The sequence below is a fragment of the Cervus canadensis genome, chromosome 25 (assembly GCF_019320065.1).
Source record: "Cervus canadensis isolate Bull #8, Minnesota chromosome 25, ASM1932006v1, whole genome shotgun sequence".
Classification (NCBI taxonomy): domain Eukaryota; kingdom Metazoa; phylum Chordata; class Mammalia; order Artiodactyla; family Cervidae; genus Cervus; species Cervus canadensis.
Window position 1 is genome coordinate 23,496,879 of NC_057410.1, and position 20,684 is coordinate 23,517,562.

Genomic DNA, 20,684 nt, shown 5'->3' on the forward strand with positions numbered 1-20,684 from the left:
TTGTGGTTTTAATTTGCATTTGTCTAATAATTAGTGATGTTAAGCATCTTTTCATGTGCCTCCTGGCCACCTAGTATGTCTTCTTTGAAGAAATGTTTATTTAGGTCTTCTACCCATGTTTTGGATTGGATTGGGGTTTTGGGGTTTTGTTGTTTTCTTTCTTTTTTTTTTTTTTTTGATGTTGAGCTGGTTTTGGTTTTGGTTTTTGGTTTTTATATTGAGCTACTTATATATTCTGGAAATTAATCCCTTGTCAGTAGCATCATTTGCAAATATTTTCCTCCCATTCTGTGGGTTGTCTTTTTGTTTTATGGTTTACTTTGCTGTGCAAAAGCATTTAAGTTTAATTAGGTCCCATTTGTTTATTGTTGCTTTTGTTTCCATTACTCTAGGAAAAGGATCTGAAGAAATATTTCTGCAGTTTATGTCAAAGAGTGTTCTTCCTATGTTTTCCTTTAGGCATTTTATAGTAGTAAGTCTTCCATTTAATACATGTTGAGTTTACTTTTTATATGGCATTAAAGAATGTTTAATACCATTCTTTTATGTGTAGCTATCCAGTTTTTCCCCAGCAACACTTATTGAAGAGACTGTCTTTTCTCCATTTTATATTCTTGCCTCCTTTATCATAGATTAATTGTGCAAAAATGCGTGGGTTGTTTCTGGGCTTTCTATCCTGTCCCATTGATCTATGTTTTTGTGACCTACTTTTTGCCAGTACTATACTGTTCTGAATACTATAGCCTTAGAGTATCATCTGAAGTCAAGAAGCATGTTTCCTCCAGTTCAATTCTTTTTTCTCAAGATTTTTTTGGCTATTTGGGGTCTTTTGTATTTCCATACAAATTTTAAAATGTTTTATTCCAGTTCTGTGAAAAAAATACTATTGGTAATCTGATAGGGATTGCACTGAATCTGTATGTTGTCTTGAGTAGTATGGTCATTTTAACAATACTAATTCTTCCAATCTAAGAACATGATATATCTTTCCACTCATGTTGTCTTAAACTTCTTTCATCTTACAGTTTTCAGAGTACAGGTCTTTTGTCTCCTTAGGTTAGTTTATTACTAGGTATTTTATTCTTTTTGATGTGATAGTAAATGGGATTGTTTCCTTGATTTCTCTAGTTGTTTGTTGTTTGTTTATAGAAATGCAACAGATTTTTGTGTATTAATTTTCTAAACTGAAGCTTTACCAAGTTCATTGATGAGCTCTAATAGTTTTCTAGTGGCATCTTTAGGATTTTCTATGTTGTTATATCATCTCATCTGCAAATGGTGAACAGTTTTACTTCTTCCTTCCAATTTGGATTCTTTTTATTTCCTTTTCTTCTCTGATTGCTGTAACTAGGACTTCCAAAACTATGTTAAATAAGAGTGGCAAGAATGGACATCCTTGTCTTATTCCTGATCTTAGAGGGAATGTTTTCAGCTGTTTACCACTGAGTATGATACTAGCTATGGGTTTGTAATAGATGGGCTTTTTTATGCTGAGGTATGTTCACTCTATGCCCACTTTCTGGAGAGTTTTTGTCATAAATGGATATTGAATTTTATCAAAAGATTTTTCTGCATCTATAGAGATGATCATACTGTTTTGTTTTTTAATTTACTTATTTGACTGTGCCGGATCTTAGTTGCAGCACACAAGATCTTTTGTTGTGGTATCCAAACTCTTAGTTGCAGCATGTGGGATCTAGTTGCCAGGCCAGGGATTAAACCCAGGCCCCCTGCACTGGGAGCGAGGAGTCTTAGCCACTGGACCACTAGAGAAGTCCTGATCATGCAGGTTTTAAGTTTTTATTGGTAGCTCAGACGGTAAAGCGTCTGCCTACAATGTGGGAGACCTGGGTTCAGTCCCTGGGTTGGGAAGATCTCCTGGAGAAGGAAATGGCAGCCCACTCCAGTATTCTTGCCTGAAAAATCCCATGGATGGAGGAACCTGCTAGGCTACAGTCCATGGGGTCGCAAAGAGTCTGACACGACTCAGCGACTTCACTTTCACTTTTCATTAATGAAGTATAGGTTATCAATTTTTCCTTTCATGGATTGTGCCTTTGCTGTTATATCTAAAAAGGCATTACAGGGACTTCCCTGGCAATCCAGTGGTTAAGATGCTGCACTTCCACTTGAGGGTGTACAGGTTTGATCTTTCTTTTGATTAGTATTATCATGGTATATTTTTCTCTATCCATTTTAAAGTGGATTTCCTGTAGATGACATAGTTAGGTCTCAGTTTTTGATTCACCCTGACAATCTCTGTGTTTTACTTAGTACATGTAGAACACTGACATTCAAAGTGATGACTGACATAGCTGGGTTAATATCCACCATATTCATTATCTTCTGTTTGTTGTCCTTGTTCTTTGTTCCTAATTATGTCTTCTTCTCTTTTCCTGCCTTTTATGCTTTTGAGTATTTTATATGATTTTATTTTCTCTCCTTTCTTAGCATGTCAGTTATACATATTTTTAACTTCTGTAGTGGTTGCCATAGTTTGCAATATACATTTACAACTAATCCATGCCCACTTTCAAATAACACTGTGCCACCACATAGATAGTGTGAGTACTTTATAATAACAAAATAATTCCTTCCTCTGTCCCTTTTACCTGTCACAGATAAGTTTATATAATCTAATACGTTGTTGCTATTATTATCTTGAACAAACTGTTATCTGTTAGATCATTTAAGAATCATAAAATAAAAGTTTTATCTTCACTTATTTCTTCTTTGACACTCTTTCCCCAAACAGTTCAAGGGGGCCATATACAAAGATGAGACAGATTTCAAGTTTTCTTAAATGACTTTAATTGGAGATGCAAGAGTCTAAAGCCTCACTCTGTGGGACAGCATCTGGTCCCCATGCGGTTAGGGGAGAAATGCATGATTAAGGCTGAAATAGGGAGCACCAGTCTTCCTGTCTTCCATTTTGGAGCTTATGCACATTTTGGCTGCTGAATGAGACTTAAGATAATTATGTTAGCGATACCAAACTATAGGTTCCTTTCTTCTTCTGATGTAGAATCTTCCTCCTATGAGGGAAACTCTTCTACAAACTCTTTAGGATCAAAATTCAGTTCTGTAACTGCACTTAATATCTACAAATAGGAAGTTTCTTGATGCAGTTACCTAGCTGCAAAAAAAAAAATCAGGCCTGAAGGAGTGTACTCCCTCTCCAGCCTACTCACTGCATCAGCCCTTACCCTCTCGAAGACCCTGTTCTGTGAGGGTTACATCCTAGAGGATGTAACCCTCAGAAAAACCAAACACCTGCCCTTGATCTCCATGGCCTGATTTCTTTGAAGCCCCAGTACAGGGGTGATTACAGTTTGCAGTGCTGTGTACACAGCCATTATGGTAATCTGGGATTTCTATCAGCCCGTTCTTCCTAAGAACAACTGAAAACATCTTCACAGTAAAAATAGTATTAGGGTTGCCTTCTTACCAACCCCCAGAAGAGGAAGTGGAGCAAACCCCTTCCCTTTGCATTGAAAGGAAACTTGAGGCCTGGATAGGTCAAGGACTTCTTCATGGTTCCATCTCCCTTCAGGGCAAAGAGCTATGGAGGGTCCTCACCTTCTATTTCCAAAGTGCTGGAGGACAAAGATTTGACTGTTTTTCTAACTTATATAGTTTCCTTCTTTCCCATAGGAACGTTTCTGGATTGGGGAATTCTTTCCAGTCTCCTCTAATCCCATACCCTCCAGCGCAGAGCAAATAGCATCTCAGTCCTACAAGAACTCTCACTCCCCTCATACGCCTTTCTGGCTTGAAGCTCTAATGGGTGGAGGACACAATATAGGCTGTTGCGATGTACTTCTTGCCATTTCCATAGGTTGACTTGTTCCAGGTATAGGTCTGAATGGCCAAGGGATGTCCACCCAGGCTCAGTTGGCACCTGTGGGGAGAGATCACCAAATATTAGGGACCTGCTTCACTCCACCTCCATCTCCAGGCTGAAAGGATTGAGTTTAGTCCATGGAAAAGGGCTCCACCCTGTCTTATCCTTTAAGGGAGAGCTGCTTGCTTCAGCCACTGCCTCCAGCTCCCCACATGCAGAGCACCCTTTCAATATCTGTCTTATTTTCTATTTTCTTAAAGAATACTGCTTCTTATCTTTCCTAGAGGAATATTCTCAAATCCAATTCTAGAGCTGAAACCTCCAGAAATGAAATGTTTGCTTAGGGTTTCAGAAGTGGTTGGACCCAGAGTCCTCAAATGTTAGAGAAGATGAGACCCCTGGTTTCCAACTGTGCTCTCTGGGGCTCCAGGGTTCCCCCAGGCAGCCTCAGGGGCCAAATAGGGAGGCTTGCATGCATGTTCAGTCACTTCGCCATGTCCAACGCTTCGCAATCCTATGGACTGTAGCCAACCAGGTTCCTCTGTCCATGGGATTCTCCAGGCAAGAATACTGGAGTGGGCTGTCATGCACTCCTCCAGGGAATCTTTCCGACCCAGAAATCGAACCCACGTCTCCTGCATCGGCAGGTGGGTTCTTTATCACCAGTACTACCTGCGACGTCTAGAGAGGCTTGCAGCCCCAGGGCAGTTCCATGTCTAACTGTTTGATACATTGAGCTCCTGCATAAGATTGCACTTGGGGAAGGAGGGGACATAGATCTGTTGCTGGGATGAAGGTGGGCAGCCATGTGACTGATCTCATCAACAGCTTCACAGTCCAAGAGAGAAAACTGAGCCCCAGATCAGTGATTTGCCCACACCCTCCTGGGCCTCCAGGACTTACACTTTGCCTGGCCTGGCGATGAAGCACAGGGAGTAGAGTGCAAACTCGAACTCAGGGCTGCTGCCAATGAAAGCCGAGCCCACTTCCTTGTAGTACCCATCCCAGTTGAACTGCATGGCCAGCACGTCAGGGTAAGAATCCCACTGCAGAGAGAAGGATGGCAAAGAGGGTCTGGTGAGTGCCCCAACGCAGTCAGAGAGAGGGGTGGCCAGGATGTGTCAGGGGCCCGTGGGGCCCCATGTGAGCTTTCTGGGGAGAGTGGATTCTCTAAGTCAACAGAGGAAGCAGTCTGCCTGTGAAGGTGTCTGAGTTCCACTCAGACCCTCTGTCTGGAACCGCCAGCTCACTTCTCCCAGGAAGGCCAGAGTTGGAATCCATGTGCCCAATGCCAGGGGAGCAGGGACATAACTGTTCCCAGTAGCCTTCACACGCGGAAGAGGAAGACAGTTTAGTGTCCCCAGATCGTTTCCAGACTCAGGGCAGCAAAGGTTTATAAAAACATAAGAAGTTTAACTCAGACTAGCCAGACTGAAACTTCAGCTGACTCCACATTCTAAGGAAATTCAGGCAGCTGGTAATTGTATATCTTTGATTTTCTTCTCTCAGAATCCTCCCCTCCTACACTGTCCCATCCACAGAGGATGCCCTCTGTCTCCTCCTGCCCCCTGCACCTCGGGAGCCCTCACTGTTTGGAAGCATGCTGGCTGTATAAACCTACTTTCCAGCAAATAGGAAAGTCATATTCACAATCCTGGATAGGCTGCCAAGAGGGTCAGGGCGAGAGACAAGCCTGCCTGTTCAGAATGCAGAATGAGGACAGGAAGTCTGGGTGCTAAAAGGCTTTCCCAGCCCATGAGGTCAGCATCAGTACTCACAGGCCCATCATAGATGTGACTGTAATAGTCCACCAGGCCCTCCTTCTCCTGCATGTAGAAACGGATCCAGTTATGGAAGCCAGTGACCTTGCCTTTTTTGACTTCACCTATGATAAAGAGATCAAGGTGGGTAATCTGGGCCTCCCCTCCAACCTCTTTGCCCACTCCCATGCCAAGGCTGTCCCCCTTTTCTAGTCTCTGACTCCTAGAATGTCCACCCCAACTTCCTGGAGACCCTCACATCCCTAACTCTCAGCTCAGGAAGCTCCCCTCTACCCCGACCACCATTTCAGCTCAAGCCCTCAGGAGAATTTCTTCCCCTGGCTGACCCTGGACCAATCTAAGATCCTCTAGCCATTTCCCTAGGACTAAGCCAGTTTCAGTGGGAGCTTGGCGGGGTGTGGCAGTGAAGAAATAGAATATGGTCTTCTTGGGAAGCAGCTGGCCAAGCGCTGGAAACAGGACCATTGAGAGGCAGACAAACATGGCCTCAAAGGCATCTCTCTTCCTATGTGTGCGTGTTGGGAGCCCCTATATCTGGGCTTCTTTCTTCCTCAGATACTCCAGAAGAGACCGGTCCTCAAGAATGGCCCCTCAGTCCCCTCCCTCTTGGCCCTGCGGATTCATCAGTGTGGATGCTGCCCCATGCCCGAGGGAAGCGTCCCTCTTCATCCCTCCACCTCTTTCTTCCCAAGCAGAGTAATCCCACCTGAGAAGACGTGCTCAAAGCCACTTGAGTCCCTCTCTTCTTTGCTTCTGGAATACAGCCCAAACCACATGTTTTTCAGGTCGCTGACGAACTCCTGTTCCGAGCTGTAGCGGTCTGGGGAGAGGAGCACAGAGGACTTAGGAGAGGGGAAGGCGGGGTCAGGTCTTGGGAAGCAAGGAAGGGCCATCTGTCCCAACTCGACAAGAGACAGGTGGTTCAGCCAACAAATGTAGTCAGTTGTTTGTTTAGCAGTTATCTTTGGGGCACCTGTCTTGTTCCAGGCCCAGACCTGAAGGCTGAGGATTCAGCAGGGAATCATAAGGACAAGATCCCAGACTTTATAGTTTACATTCCAGTGGAGGAAACAAATGATAAACAAATAAACAGGATGATTTCAGATAAGTGCTCTGAAGAAAATAAAGCAGATTATTCTGTGATGACTGGAGGTGGGGATGGAATGCTCTTCTAGAAAGCCAGAAAGGCCTCTCTGAGAAGGCACTGATCAGAGACCCAAAGGATAAGGAGTCAGCTGTACAAAGACCTGGGAGAAAGATTCTTACATGTAGAAGGAATAGCAGGTGCAAAGGCTCCAGGACGCCTTGAACTTGGTGTTCAAAGAGCTGAGAGTCTATGCGGGGGAGTGAGCAAGAGAGGAGAGTGGTGGGAGAGGGGGTCTGAGAGGCAGTCAGAAGTCAGCGTACAAGGGTTGGAGCTCGGTCAAACAGTAATAATAACAAAAGTATTTTAGATTTACTATGTTCTATGTGCCTGGCACTGTTTTAACTGCTTTCAGTTCTCTCATTGATTCTTCATGTCAGAGTGGTATCAGGCTTGGACTCCAAAATCACTGCCGACAGTGACTGCAGCCATGAAATTAAAAGATGCTTACTCCTTGAAAGAAAAGTTATGACAAACCTAGACAACATATTAAAAAGCAGAGACATCACTCTGCTAACAAAGTTCCGTATAGTCAAAGCTATGGCTTTTCCAGTAGTCATGTACGGATGTGATAGTTGGACCATAAAGAAGGCTGAGCACCAAAGAACTGATGCCTTTGAACTGTGGTGCTGGAGAAGACTTTTGAGAGTCCCTTGGACTGCAAGGAGATCAAATCAGTCAATCCTAAAGGAAGTCAATCCTGAATATCCATTAGAAGGACTGATGCTGAAGCTCCAATAATTTGGCCACTTGATATGAAGAGCTGACTCACTGGAAAAGACCCTGATGCTGTGAAAGGTTGAGGGCAGGAGGAGAAGGAGGCAGCAGAGGATGAGATGGTTGTATGGCATCACTGGCTGAGTGGGCATGAACTGAGCAAACTCCAGGAGATGGTGAAGGACAGGGAAGCCTGGTGTACTGCAGTTCATAGGATCACATAGAGTCGGACACGACTTAGCAACTGAACAACAATTCCTGGTGGAGGAAATGGGGATGGAGAGTGGTGACATAAAGAGAAGAATCAAATATAACTCCTGCACTTTGGGCACAAGCCACTGGATGAATAATGGAACTATTAATGAGATGGGGAAGGCTGAGAAAGGAGCAGGCCTGTCTGGAGGAAGAGGCAGGAGCTGTGAGTTCTCTTTACACTAAGCTCTGAGTAGATGCCAGTTAGGCAGGTGGAGATGTCAGAAAGGCCCGTGAGACCCAAAGGAAAGGTCAGGGCTGGGATGTGAATTAGGGAGCCATCAGATACCAACGGTTGACTGCCTAGAATTGTGAGAGGGGACAAGGAAGATGTAACCAGGCATATTCCCTCCTTTCAAGGACTTAAAACATAGTTGGAAAACAAGACTAAAGATATATGACATACCATATAGCTGATTCACTTTGCTGTACGGTAGGAACTAACACTACATTATAAAGCAACTATACTCCAATAAAAATTAGTTTAAAAAAAATAAAAATATACGATGTAACAGAGAACAGCTCCACAATCTGAATGACGACTGCTTTTCGCTGAGCACTTTCCATGAATCAGTTTCCCAAGATCCCACCGCACAGACAAGGCTCAGACCGGGTCCAAGGGTCAAAGGGCCCGGGGTCACATGCTTCATGAGCAAGTGAAACCAAGTCTCTCTGCTCCAAGGGTATTTTAAGACAGAGTGCAAACCCTTGCCGCAAGCTGCGGCGAGTGCAGCTTCATAACGAGGTAGAATGTGAGCTAGAACTTTAAGGAGAAGCGGGATTTGGATAGGGAGAGGAGGGAAGGCCAGGTGAGTAGTGGAAGAGCCTGCAGCGGGGCTGTCTCCACCTCCCAAATCCTCTTGCGTGTTTACCACCAAGAAAACACCAGGGGGCAGTGCAGGATCACACCCGACGTCGCGTCACTGGCTTTACCTAAAAACAGTGTTACTGACTTAGCCGGGCCACCCGAGGATGGAATGCGGTGTCTGAGCAGAGGCCATCCCCCCACCAGCAAGGGATGACCTGGCTGGAGCCGCCCCCAGGCCAGGCCCAGCTGCCTGGAGTTCAGGGAAGGAATTCAGAGGACACTAACAAACACACCCCATGCCAAGAAGCCCTGAGGCCCAAACCATTTTTGGTCTGATTCAAATGTATCTCTATTGGAGTCGTTCCAGCCAGAACCCTTCCCGGTAAAACTTCCTACTCTGAACCTTTGTTGATTTTCTGTTGCTGCTTCCCCAGCAAAAAAAAAAAGTGAAGTGGGCCGGCCTCCTTTCTGGACTCAGTGCCTGAGAAGGGAGTAGGGACACGGACCCTTCGTGCCTGGCAAATGGTGCTGAGTCTGGGGTCCACTGAGGGGGCAGAGAAGTCCCCTGGGGGGCAGGGTGTGACTCACAGCCTGCAGTGAACCCTGAGACTGAAATACGCATGGGGGATAAAGGAGGTGGCTGAAAGAAAGTGCAAGTGTTAGCCACTCTAGCAACCCCATGGACTGTAGCCCACCAGGTTCCTCTGTCCATGGGATTCTCCAGGCAAGAATACTGGAGTGGGTTGCCATTCCCTTCTCCAGGGGTTCTTCCCGACCTAGGGATGGAACCGTTTCCTGCATTGCGGGCAGATTCTTTACCGTCTGAGCCACCAGGGAAGCCCCCTGGTGCTGAGATCAGGTTAAAAGACAGGATGACTCCCAAGCTGGGCAGAGGATTCTTCAGCTCCTGCTGGAGTCCATGGGCTCCTCTCTCTGGCCCCTTCCCTGCCCCCTCCCAGGTGTACACTGGCCTCCACCTAAATCCTCACCTGCTCTCTTAACCTGCCCTTCATGGAGCCCCGTCCCCGGCAGGCGCGCCCCCAAGTCCTCAGCATGTCCTCCCTCGCGGGCCTGCAGGGAGGCCTCACTGCCTCACTCACTCTGCTGGTGGAGGAAGCCGTAGAGTTCCTTCATGACGGCCGTCTTCATGATCTCTCTGAGGAAGGTGTCCTGCTCAGCCAGCTCCTGGGCTGTGAAGTGCTCCCCGCGGCCCGTGGCCCGCTGGTAGTTGTTAAGGAGGTTGATGAAGGCGGCGTAGGTCGGCTTCGAGAAGAGCTTCTCGTTGACATGTGTGAAGAGCCTGGGGGCGGTAGAGGGAGGCCCGGTGAGAGGCCTGGACATGGAACAGAAACACTCCAGAATGGCCAGATGCAGGGCAGGCGTGCCAGGGTTGGGTGCAGAGGCAGAGTGGGGCCTCAGATGCTCTTGGGGACAATGCATGAGGTCACTCTTTTCTCCACTTCCTCTCTTGGAAGGTCAGTTCTATGCTCAGCCTGTCCGTCCACCCTAAGTGGCTTCCGTCTTGTCTGACTCTTTGCAACCCCATGGACTGTAGCCCACCAGGCTCCTCTGTCCATGGGATTCTCCAAGCAAGAATACTGGAGTGGGTTGCCACTTCCTTCTCCAGGGGATCTTCCCAACCCGGGGATCGAACCCACATCTCTTAAGTCTCCTGCACCGGCAGACGGGTTCTTCACCACTAGTGCCACCTGGGAAACCCCAGAAACCCTCCCACGTGGATCCCCACAGGCCCTCAGGATGGCTTTATCTGTCTCCAGAGAACTGTTTTCCCCTCTCCCTTTGATCCTGCCTGCCTTAGGAGAAGAGAGCTGAGGCACCAAAGGAGGCACAATTCAGGGAGAGACTTTGCTGGAAGAGGCGTTCAGGGAACTCACGGCTCTGGGCAGCGGTCCACTTGGTCTCTGGTCTCGGAGGGCGAGATGCAGTTTTGGCTGTTGAGAACGATGTCTTCCTTCCGGGCTTTGTTGGTGTCTGCCCTGTAGATCTTCTCAGAGACACTCTGCAGTTCTTCCTTGGTTATGGCGTCACTGCTATGGGAGAAGCCCTCTGGAAGGAATTGGGGGAGGGATATCCCAGAGCTCAGTGGAGGCCAGGAGGCAGGTAGCTATCTGTGAACATCCCCTCTCGGGTACCTTCCAGAAGCCAGCATCAGGGGAAGGGGCTGCAGTCAGGCACCCTAGTGACTGCAGGGCAGTGGCCTAGAGCCTGTTAGTCCCTCAGTCGTGTCCAACTCTTTGGGACCGCACGGACGGTAGCCCACCAGGCTCCTCTGTCCATGGAATTCTCCAGGCAAGAGTACTGGAGTGGGTAGCCATTTCTTCTCCAGGGGACCTTCCCAACCCAGGGATTGAACCCAGGTCTCCGGCATTGCAGGCAGATTCTTAACCATCTGAGCCACCCAGGGAAGGATGCTTACCCTTGGCACAAAAGACCCACACGGTCCCCTGCCAGTAGGAAGATTTTTGCACTTTGGCAAGCATCAGGGTCATCTGGAGGGTTTGTGAAAACATATTGGTGGGCCCCCACCCCAGAGTTTCTGATTCTGTGGATCCAGGCTGAGCCCTAGAGCTTCCACTTCTAATAAATTTCCAGATTATGCTCTTGCTGCTGGTCCAGGGGCCACGCTTGGAGAACCATTGCTCTAGAGAGTCCCTCTGCCTCCAGGGCTACGCTAAAGGGAGCAGGACACTGACCATGGCCACACAGGCTCTCAAAATCCTCGCAGCAGTTTCCAAACTCTGGGCAGCGGGCATTGCAGTGGCATGGGTGGTGCTTGTCGAAGGCCTCCAGGCAGCGGCCCTGGCAGGAGTTGGGTGCCAAGTACAAGCCTGAGAGGACAGAGAGGAGGTGTGTCCTGAGCAGACCTCTAGGGGTCGCTCTGTCGTGTCAGCGGCCAGGCCAGGCCCCCTCCCCCGCCCCACCCCCACTGCCAGCCCCTCAATCCCCACCCCCTACCAGCCTGGCTCTCCTGCTTCCTATTAAAGAACTCCAGGGAAGGAAAACAAACAAGCTTAATTGGTGCACACCCTTCACAGTCAGGAAGTCCTTTCTGATGCTGAACTCTCCTTTCTGGCCTGTTGTTTTTATAATCTTCCCTCTCTAAAAATAAAATCTCTTAACCCTCCCTCTCCCTCTTGCAGGCTTCAGACTCTTTCCTGCCTACCCCTCCCCCCAGCTCCCTGAGGCCCCCAGGGCTTCCTCCTGCCCAGGCCCAGGAGGAAGTGAGCCCCCCACCACCTCCCGGTGCTAGATGTGGGGTCCTGGCTGGCTTAGGCCCGGGCCTATTGCTGTTGACATGGCTGACCTCTCTTTGCCCCATCCCGTGTCCCTTGTCCTTTCCCAAAAGCCCCCCTTTGCGAAGACAAACTCACTGCTAGCTGGGGCGCCCTCTGTCTCCTCCTCCAGCTCCAGGAATGGCTCTGGTTCTCTGGGATTCTCTTCAGCTGTAGGTCAGAGAAGTAAAGTCACCAGTCATCCCCAAGGGTCCCTCCTCTTTATCCCTGGTTCTCAGTCCTCCCAACCAAGCATGTGCAGTGGAAAAAAATACAAAACAGGGGCTCGGGTACAATAAACAAGTACCAGGTGAAGGAAGAGAAAAATAGAAAATGTGAGACAAGAGGGGGATTGAAAACCATCCTAAAACATGAAAGAACATCCCCAGGCATGACCTTCCTCACCATTTACCCTTCTGGTACTCAGCATTGTTGTTCAGTCAATAAGTTGTGCCCGACTTTTGCAACCCAGTGGACTGTAGCCCACCAGGCTCCTCTGTCCATAGAATTCTCCAGGCAAGAATACTGGAGTGGGTTACCATTTCTTCCCAGGGGATCTTCCCAACCCAGGGTTCAAACCCGCATCTCCTGCTCTGGCAGGCAGATTCTTTACCACTGAGCCACCAGGGAAGCCTAGTATTCAGCGTACTCATCCGTAAAAACAGGAGTGGGGATAAAAAGTGGTCCCTTCTGGGATGAAAACTCTGACATTGGTATGACTTTTCTTTCATATAAATTGATAGATGGATAGGCTTGAATCCCCCAAATGACAAGGCCCTCACTTAGGAACATCCCTTACCTATAATAACTCCCAGGGTCAAGGGTGAACTTCTCCCAGGCCTCAGGGAATAAGAACTGTTTCCTGAGTTACCAACTTCCCTTCTTTCTTCACAGTTGCACTTGGCAATGGCCACAAAGGCTGCGTTTGGGGGAAGGGCGTTCAGAAAAGCACATTCCTACTGTACCCCACCCCCTTGCCTGCAAACAGATAAGACTGCAGGCTGGGCTCTAGGCAGAGAAGGATGGAGTGGGGTTGGGGAGGAAGGGGAAGGCATGACCTGGGGACTCTGAGTTCCTCTCTCATCACAGAGTGGAATAAATTCCACCCCCTGCCCACCACTCAAAGCCAACACTATTACAAAGTGCTTCAGAATATGTTAGTGTGTTCACTACATGGTGTGGGTTATTACCATCAGACCCATGTCTGTGTGCTAAGTCGCTGCAGTGGTGTCCAGCTCTGCAACCCCATGGACTATAGCCTGCCAGGCTCCTTCAGTCTGTGGGATTCTCCAAGCAAGAATACTGGAGTGGGTTGCCATACCCTCCTCCAGGGGATCTTCCCCATTTAGGGATCGAACCCGCGTCTCTTAAGTCTCCTTCATTGGCAGGCTGGTTCTTTAGCACTAGCACCACCTGGGAAGCCCATCAGAACCACGGGGCAGGTTATTCACTGTCAACAAACATCTCCAGTCACTTGCTTTCTGCCAGCCTGTGTTAAGGCTGACAATCCATAGGGTTCTTAACTCAGCCACATTTTATGCTGAATAGATTTCTGTGAGCTAATCTAGGGTCTCAACCATCATTTATAATATTTTTTCTATAGGAAAAGGGCTCTGAGTTGCACATGAGGGACAGGGATGAAATGGTTGCTAAGCTGAGTATGTTGAAATGGCAGAACTGATGGTCCACGGTGAACAAGCCACCCTGTGTCTGCTGAATGGGGCACAGGGCAGGAAAGGAGGATCGGCTCTGATTCTGGCACTGAGCTCTGGGCCTGGGTTTCCCTGCCCGGGCCTGACAGCAGAACTGCTAGTCCACTGGCATTTTTGTGTAAGTTGAATCAGCATTCCTTAGGGTGGAAGCACCTCTGAGGGCTCATGGCTGGGTCAGCAGAGACCACACTTGGACAAATTAGGAAAAAGGACTCCTTTCTCTCAGCAGACACAGCTCTTCACCAAGACACGTGGCTTAGCGAGAAGGATACAGATTCAACTTTGGTTCAGCTTGCCTTCTCAATCAGAGGCTCTTGTGCAGTACACAACACACACAGCTGTGTGCAGCTGGCTGTTAGGTACCACGGCTCCAGTGACCGTTTTCCAAACTGGGAGTCGGGGCATATGATTTGATAGTGAACTTAGCAGAAGACCATTTACCTAGGTGTCTAAAACATTGGAAGCATCAAAAAAGGGGAATTATTCAAAATGAGTTTTTCAAATTTAAAACTGGGTAGTTGGACTAGCAGAACAACTGGCTTTTGAGGATGGTACTTGTCCTGCCTAACCCTTGGCCTAGGAATGATGTGCGGTCACTCAGTCCACTCGTGATAGGAAAAGTGGAAGTGTTAAGTCGCTCAGTTGTGTCTGACTCTTCGTGACCCCATGGATTGTATTCTGCCAGGCTCCTCTGTCCATGGGATTCTCCAGGCAAGAACACTGGAATGGGTAGCCATTCCCTTCTCCAGGGGATTCTCCAGGCAAGAACACTGGAATGGGTAGCCATTCCCTTCTCCAGGGGATCTTTCCGACCCAGGATCAAACCTGAGGCTTCCAAATTGCAAGCAGATTCTTTACCGTCTAAGCCACCAGGGGAGCCCTGTGATAGGAAGAGTGGTGTGAATTGTGATGGTCATTGACACCATGTGGTCTTCCTGGTGGCATGCAAGTTGGGAAAGTTCACTACCATTTGTTTACTTTTGCAAATAATAATTGGTAATGTCATATATGCTAAAATGATATTTTCCTCTTTTCCCCCTTTTTTTTAATTCCTCAAACGTTCCAGATATTAATCCTAATAGTTCAGACAGATGTTCCGGGTAAATGACTTCTATTTTAAGTTGGGGTCTTACACTGGGGACATGCTAATCCTCTTCAGGTCCTGTGAGCACCGTGATCAGTCTGGAACCCTGCTCTGGATAGTTGGACATCCTGACCGGCAGTCCCTCAAGCAGGCTAGATGTGGTCATGGCTTGGCCTGCTGTGCCTCCCAGGCCCTTTACCCCACAAGGAGCCTCACCTGTACACAGCTGCTCATAGTCCTCACAGCAGTCCCCGTGCCGGGGACACCGGCGGTCACACTGGCAGACAGCATCCTGGTCAAATCTCTCATTACAGCGGGATGCGCATGACTCCCTTTTGCCTACGGTCAGTAAAGGTCACAGACTCAGCTCCTTGGGGATCCTACTCTGCTCATCACGGTACCCTCTGCAGGAGGATTCACAGACAGGGACTGGGGACTTACCTGGCAGGAAAGGTCATTGCTAGCTGCCAGGGAGAAGTACACACACAGCCTCCCATGAACAACAGCCTCACCCCCACTGCCCACCAGCCATCACCCACCACCCACTGACTATTGCAGGGCTCATAATATAGACCAGGACCACAAACTCAGATGCCTACTGAAGCTAGACCTGTAACACAAATGAGTCAAGAGCAGGGAGGCAGTAGAAAGAGGTGGGGACTGTGACAGACTCGGAAACAATGCCTGCCTGAAACTGGCAGCCACTAGCAGCTCCAGCCAATTATTGCCATTTGGGATGCAGGCTGAGTGTTGCCAGAGCCTCCAGTTTTTTTTTTAAGAGAAGCCTTCATTTTTATGTAAATTTTCCAATTTTAAAAAATTTGGAGAGACCAAAAAAAGAGGTCTGTGGGCTGGGCTTGGCCCAGAGACCATCATTCCCCTGTCACATTGAGGATGGTGGATTACAGTTGTTCTAAAGACCCCACCTGTCCTCTCCCCATGACTCATCCCCTGCCTCTCTTCCTATCCCTTTTACATCTTCTGCTTCTTTGTTCTTCCCTCCCCTTAGCCTGGTCTCTCTAAACCCCCTTCCCCACTTGTTACAGCTTTCTGTCCCTTCTAGTCTTGGGAATGTGTTTGGATTAGTTTCGTTCAGGGTGGGGACTGAGGTGGGTGTGGGTGAAAATTGGGCTTTGGAACAAGATCCATTATGCAACCACAGACCACATCCCTTGCTCCAGTCAAATGACTTGCAGAAGCAAGCTTTTGGTCACAAGGGGCATAAGACAAGAAATTTTGAAAGAAATGGTACAAACCCACCACCACTGCTAAAAAAACAAGCCCACCACAGCAAAGACAGTGGAAGGGGGGCGAGCCAGGTCAAGCTGGCTGTGCGCTCCTTCCTTCCACTCTAGGCTTTAAGGGTGATAACACAGCCTTTGTTTCCACTTGAGGTTCCTGAGGTTTGGATTTAGTGGGTTCTGGGTTTAGGGTCAGGCTGTGGGTTACAGAGAATGTTAAGATCAGAGTCAGAGTCACAGTTAACACTGGAATTTGTATGAATGAAGAAACCTAAACCTAATTTGGGCCAGCGATGGGGCTTGTTTAGGTTTAGATGCAGAGCTACAGTTAGGATTTGGGCTTGAGTTAATTACTGGTAAAATAACAATTTTGCATTGCTGTTTGGATAAGGAATGAGGAGTAGGTCTAAAACCACATTCAGGGTTGAGGACTGTGTCAAGACCAGGAGAGGAGAAATAATCCCAATTTTGCCTTAGAGAAGATTTGGGGTTTGGTCCTGGCTGCTGCTTCACACAGGTATAGCACTGCAGTTGAGCCTGGCTTGGGTGGAGGTGGAGATGAGGGCTATGGGCTGGGTTACTGGTTTGGGATTAGGGCTTACACTGTTCTAATGAGGATGACACAGCAGAGAGGCCAAGAACCCAGACTCTGGCACCAAACTGCTTGAGGCCAGAATTCTAGTTCTGCTGCTTTCTAGCTACGCATTCTTGGGCAAGTTATTTTACCTGCTGTGCCCCAGGTTCCTTCTCTGTAAAAGTGTGACCGTAATGGAGCCCATCTCATAGAATAGTCATAAGAATTCAATGAGTTAACTTTTGTAAAGCACTTAGGACACTGCAGGACACATTAGTAGCACCATGTAAGTGTTAGATAAATAAGCGGTCAGCATTCCATGCCCATCTTCAAGGTGCTAAGTGTCCAGACTGGCTGGAGCAGTCTTCCCTGTCTACATGCCTGATCTAGCTGACTGCCTCCCTGAGTTTCAGCCAGGCCATCCCTTGGGCTGACAGTTTCTAGCTGACATCATTGGTATGGGTCTGTGTTCTTTACATCAAAGAGGATCTTTACATCGTGTCAAGGTTAACCCAGGTTCTGAGGCAACTTCACATAAAAGGCCTCAAAAGTGGCCAGAAAGGCAGAGCCAGTGAATCGTCCCTAGAAAAGACCGGGTCAAGGCCACTTGTCCCTCCAAGCCCAGGGGAACGCCCCCTGAATCTTAAGTGATGCTCCCTTGGGGCCCACATGCAAAGAACTTAAGGAGAAGTTTTCAGCCCAGGAGGAAGGCTGTGTCAGCTGCCTTCTCAGTTAGCCTGGCAGTACACCCAGAATCCAAAGGGAGAGAACTCAGACAAATCAGGACAACCTTCTTAAATGGGCCAGATCAGCAGAGTCCAAGGAAGGAATTCACTCCAGTCCAGCAGCTGGCACCAGTTGAGAAGGGCTGCAAGTGAATGGTCAGCTCTGTAGAGCTCAGGAGGACACCCCGCACTGGCCCTGACTGAGTAAACTCTTTCATCTCTACTCAAGAGCTTTGTCATCACTGGAAACCCCGGGCCAGAGATCCTTTACACTTCCCTGTAAACCTGACCATCTGCTTTAAGAGGACCTTGGGGCATGAGGGGATGGGGAGGGGGTGGGAGAGACTTCCTCATAGGCCTCTCTGCTATATCTGTTCTGGGGACCCTGTGGGGACTAGTCACCGTGACTGCTTACTCCAGCGCTCCCAGCCAGCAGCCCCGATCCACACAAACCCTCTGTGTACACCTTGCTCATCAGCCAGGCACCTGAATCACTGCTCCAGTAACCCCATTAACCCTCTTGCCCATCTCTCTCGCTCTTTTTTTTTTTGGACTCTATTTTGGCCTTTCTATATCCTCACAGAGCTTATCAACAACACCCACCCCCCACCCCCGGCCAACAATCCCTACATGAAATACTAAATTTCTCTAAACACTCCAAAACTCAAATGTGCCAGAATGCCCACCCACTATCCGTAGTGCCCATCAAGAAACTTGGTCCCGAGCCTGGGTGTCCCCTATATGACAGCGCTCCGCCCCTCTGATGTTTAGGGAATCCTACATCCGTGCTTCTCTGGGGGCCCCAGATGTTGTTTCCATAGAGATCTAGCCCACCAAGATGATTCACTTCCAGCCTCAATTCACTTGAAATAACTGAGGACCTAAACCTGGCTCCCATGCTATTCATACTCGCATCTAAGTTCTGAGATGTTGGCAGAAGACAGACAAGAACCGAGCCCCTTTCTCCCACTTTAGGAAAGGAGGAGGCATCACCCACTGGACCCTGACTTCTCCATCAGTCCTGCAGCAGGGTCAGACCACCAGCCCCAGCGGCAAGGGCTCCACCTTGCCTTTCTGAAGCCACTGTTGTGTCTGCCCTCAGGGATATCCCCCAGGGACCAAATGTCTCCAGGTGGTCTCATCTCCTGAGACTGGGATGCCCTAACCCCACGGCCACTGCTTCACACTAACCCTGAAGCTCTACACCCTCCCTCACTCTTTACCACGCGCTCAGCACCCCCCGGGCGGGCTGCTCCGCTATGTCTGCGGGAGTGGAGGTACAGCATCCCAGCCAGTGGGGAGGCCTGGGAATGACTTTCCCCTCCAAAGTCTTTTCCTTTCATTTCTTTAGTGGTGTTCTTACCCAAAACCTCATGGGAAATGATTCCAAGACTAAATTTTATATTTATATAAATTATTATATGTAAACAAATATTTATTAAATCATATTAATGTATGATTAATATATTACATTATAATACAGGTAAAATATAAATGATTTTTTATGTATTTAAGGGCTTCCATGGTGGCTCAGGGGTAAAGAATCTGCCTGCCAATGCAGGAGACTCAGGTTCAATCCCTGGGTCAGGAAGATCCCCTGGAGAAGGAACTAGCACCCCACTCTGGTATTCTTGCCTGAGAAATCCCATGGTGAGAGGAGCCTGGTGGCCTACAGTTCATGGCGTCACAAAGAGTCAGACACGACTGAGTGACTAAATGACAATTTATCATCGCAATCATAATCAAAGACCCAATTCTTTGAGATATCATTCCATGTAGGGTGCTTCTGATATATTATCTTATTCAATCCTTATGACAGTCCTGTGTAGGAACACCCTGGTGGGGTGCGATTGCTATCAAGCTCAGATTCTTTCTCCTCTGGGCAGAGGAGGATTCCCCCCACACCGCTCGGCTCAGCCCCTCTCTTGGCATTCTCCCTCCTCACCCAGTAACCACCAGTTAACACGGCACCTGCCTCCTGCTGACCAGGAGTGAGCGTGTTCCCATCCTCAGCACTGGTCCCATCTCTGCACCGCTAGTACCTGGGGGCCTGGATGCTTCTCCACTTTAGGTCCTCTACCAGGGACGAGACGGAGTCCTCTGACCCCGTGGCCTGCCTCCTGGTCAGGGGCTCTATCCCTGGAGCCTGCCCACCAACTAAGGCTTCGTAGGGAAAAGTCCCAGCCAGACAACTCACCCTTCACCCAGGTAGCAGAGGACGTGACCAAAGGCAGCCAGGCCACGCAAACCCAATCAGTCACAGTCCAGCTTCACACCATATGGTGGCCTTGGAAAACAAAACCTTGGTGAAACCAAGTCAAGCTGGACTAAGGGTTGTTTGGGGCTCGGCTTCCAAGGTGTCCCTGGCCCATCAGTCCTGTAGCTCCCTTCACAGAGCCCTGTCTACTCCAGAGGCAACTCCTGCCTCAGGCCAGGCCTGGTCTAGGGGGTCCAAGGCTTTTGGACAGAGCTGGCCCTCCCTTATCTCACTACCCTCACGCTGTCCCTCCAGGTCCCCCAACTCTCTGCAGGACCCCTGTCATCCCCACCAGTAGTGACTTACCGGCCCAGGCCAGGCCACAGAGCATGGCCACTATCAGGGGGACACAGGCCCTCATGGTGTCCAGTCGGAGGCCAAAAGGAGCTGGCTGGTGGACTCTGACTAGCGTCAACGTGAATGTCACAGCTCCCAGATGAGCCTCTGGCCCAGGCGGATCCTTTTAAAGACATCAGACCCTGTGGAGCTGGTGCCTCCAGATCCTTTCAGGAAGAAAAAAAGGGGAGGGAGGGACCCCAGATGGAAGGAGGCGGGGAGGGGGTGGGGCCTGACAGCTGTTTGAAGCCAGAGGCAGGGTGACTAAGGAGGCAGGTAATGCTAGATGTTTAGAACAGGTAATGCTAGCTGTTCGTAGCTTGGAAATAGGCCATACAATCAGGCACAGCAACTCGGGCCTAGTTTGGGGGGTTCTCTGTCCAGGTGAGGAGAACTCATAGGCTTATCTCTGGTGATGTCCTCTAAACATCCACCGACCTGAAAGCCAAGGGCCTAACCTTCCAAGGAGCTACGACTGGCTCCATCTTTGAACTCCAGGTGCTCAGCTTGAGGAATATAGTGAAAAGATCATCGTGTGTTAGACAAATAATAAGTGCTTAAGCAAGCTTTGGGCTTCCCTCAAAGCTCAGTGAATAAAGAATCTACCTGCAATGCAGGAGACCTGGGTTCAATTCGTGGGTTGGAAAGATCCCCTGGAGAAGGAAATGGCAACCCACTCCGGTATTCTTGCCTGGAGAATCCCATAGACAGAGGAACCTGGCAGGCTACAGTCCATGGGGTCGCAAGAGTCAGACACGACTTAGTGATTACACCACCACCACCAAGCAAGGTTTTGGTCACCGGAAGGGGTGATCTAGGAGGCATGGGTCAGAAACAAGTGCTGCTCTTAGTACATCAAGCTGCGCATAGCTACCTCATCCTTGAAATATCATGCAAATGGGCCTCTACTCTTACT

General features: G+C 48.7%; 1 protein-coding gene across 2 annotated transcripts; it reads right to left on the reverse strand.

Annotated features, from left to right (window-relative positions):
* Window positions 1-2,787: 2,787 nt before the first annotated feature.
* Window positions 2,788-19,916, reverse strand: ENDOU (endonuclease, poly(U) specific). Of its 2 annotated transcripts, XM_043446730.1 has the most exons (10): window positions 19,739-19,916; window positions 14,852-14,974; window positions 11,939-12,010; window positions 11,261-11,395; window positions 10,442-10,613; window positions 9,647-9,846; window positions 6,332-6,445; window positions 5,623-5,729; window positions 4,748-4,890; window positions 2,788-3,901 (listed from the first exon to the last, which is right to left on the reverse strand). In XM_043446730.1, exons 1-10 carry the CDS (start codon window positions 19,791-19,793, stop codon window positions 3,781-3,783), a joined length of 1,242 nt encoding a protein of 413 aa, XP_043302665.1. In that variant the 5' UTR covers window positions 19,794-19,916; the 3' UTR covers window positions 2,788-3,780. The 2 variants fall into 2 exon arrangements, with proteins under 2 accessions (XP_043302665.1, XP_043302666.1); XM_043446731.1 differs by lacking the exon at window positions 14,852-14,974.
* Between the last annotated feature and the right edge of the window lie 768 nt (window positions 19,917-20,684).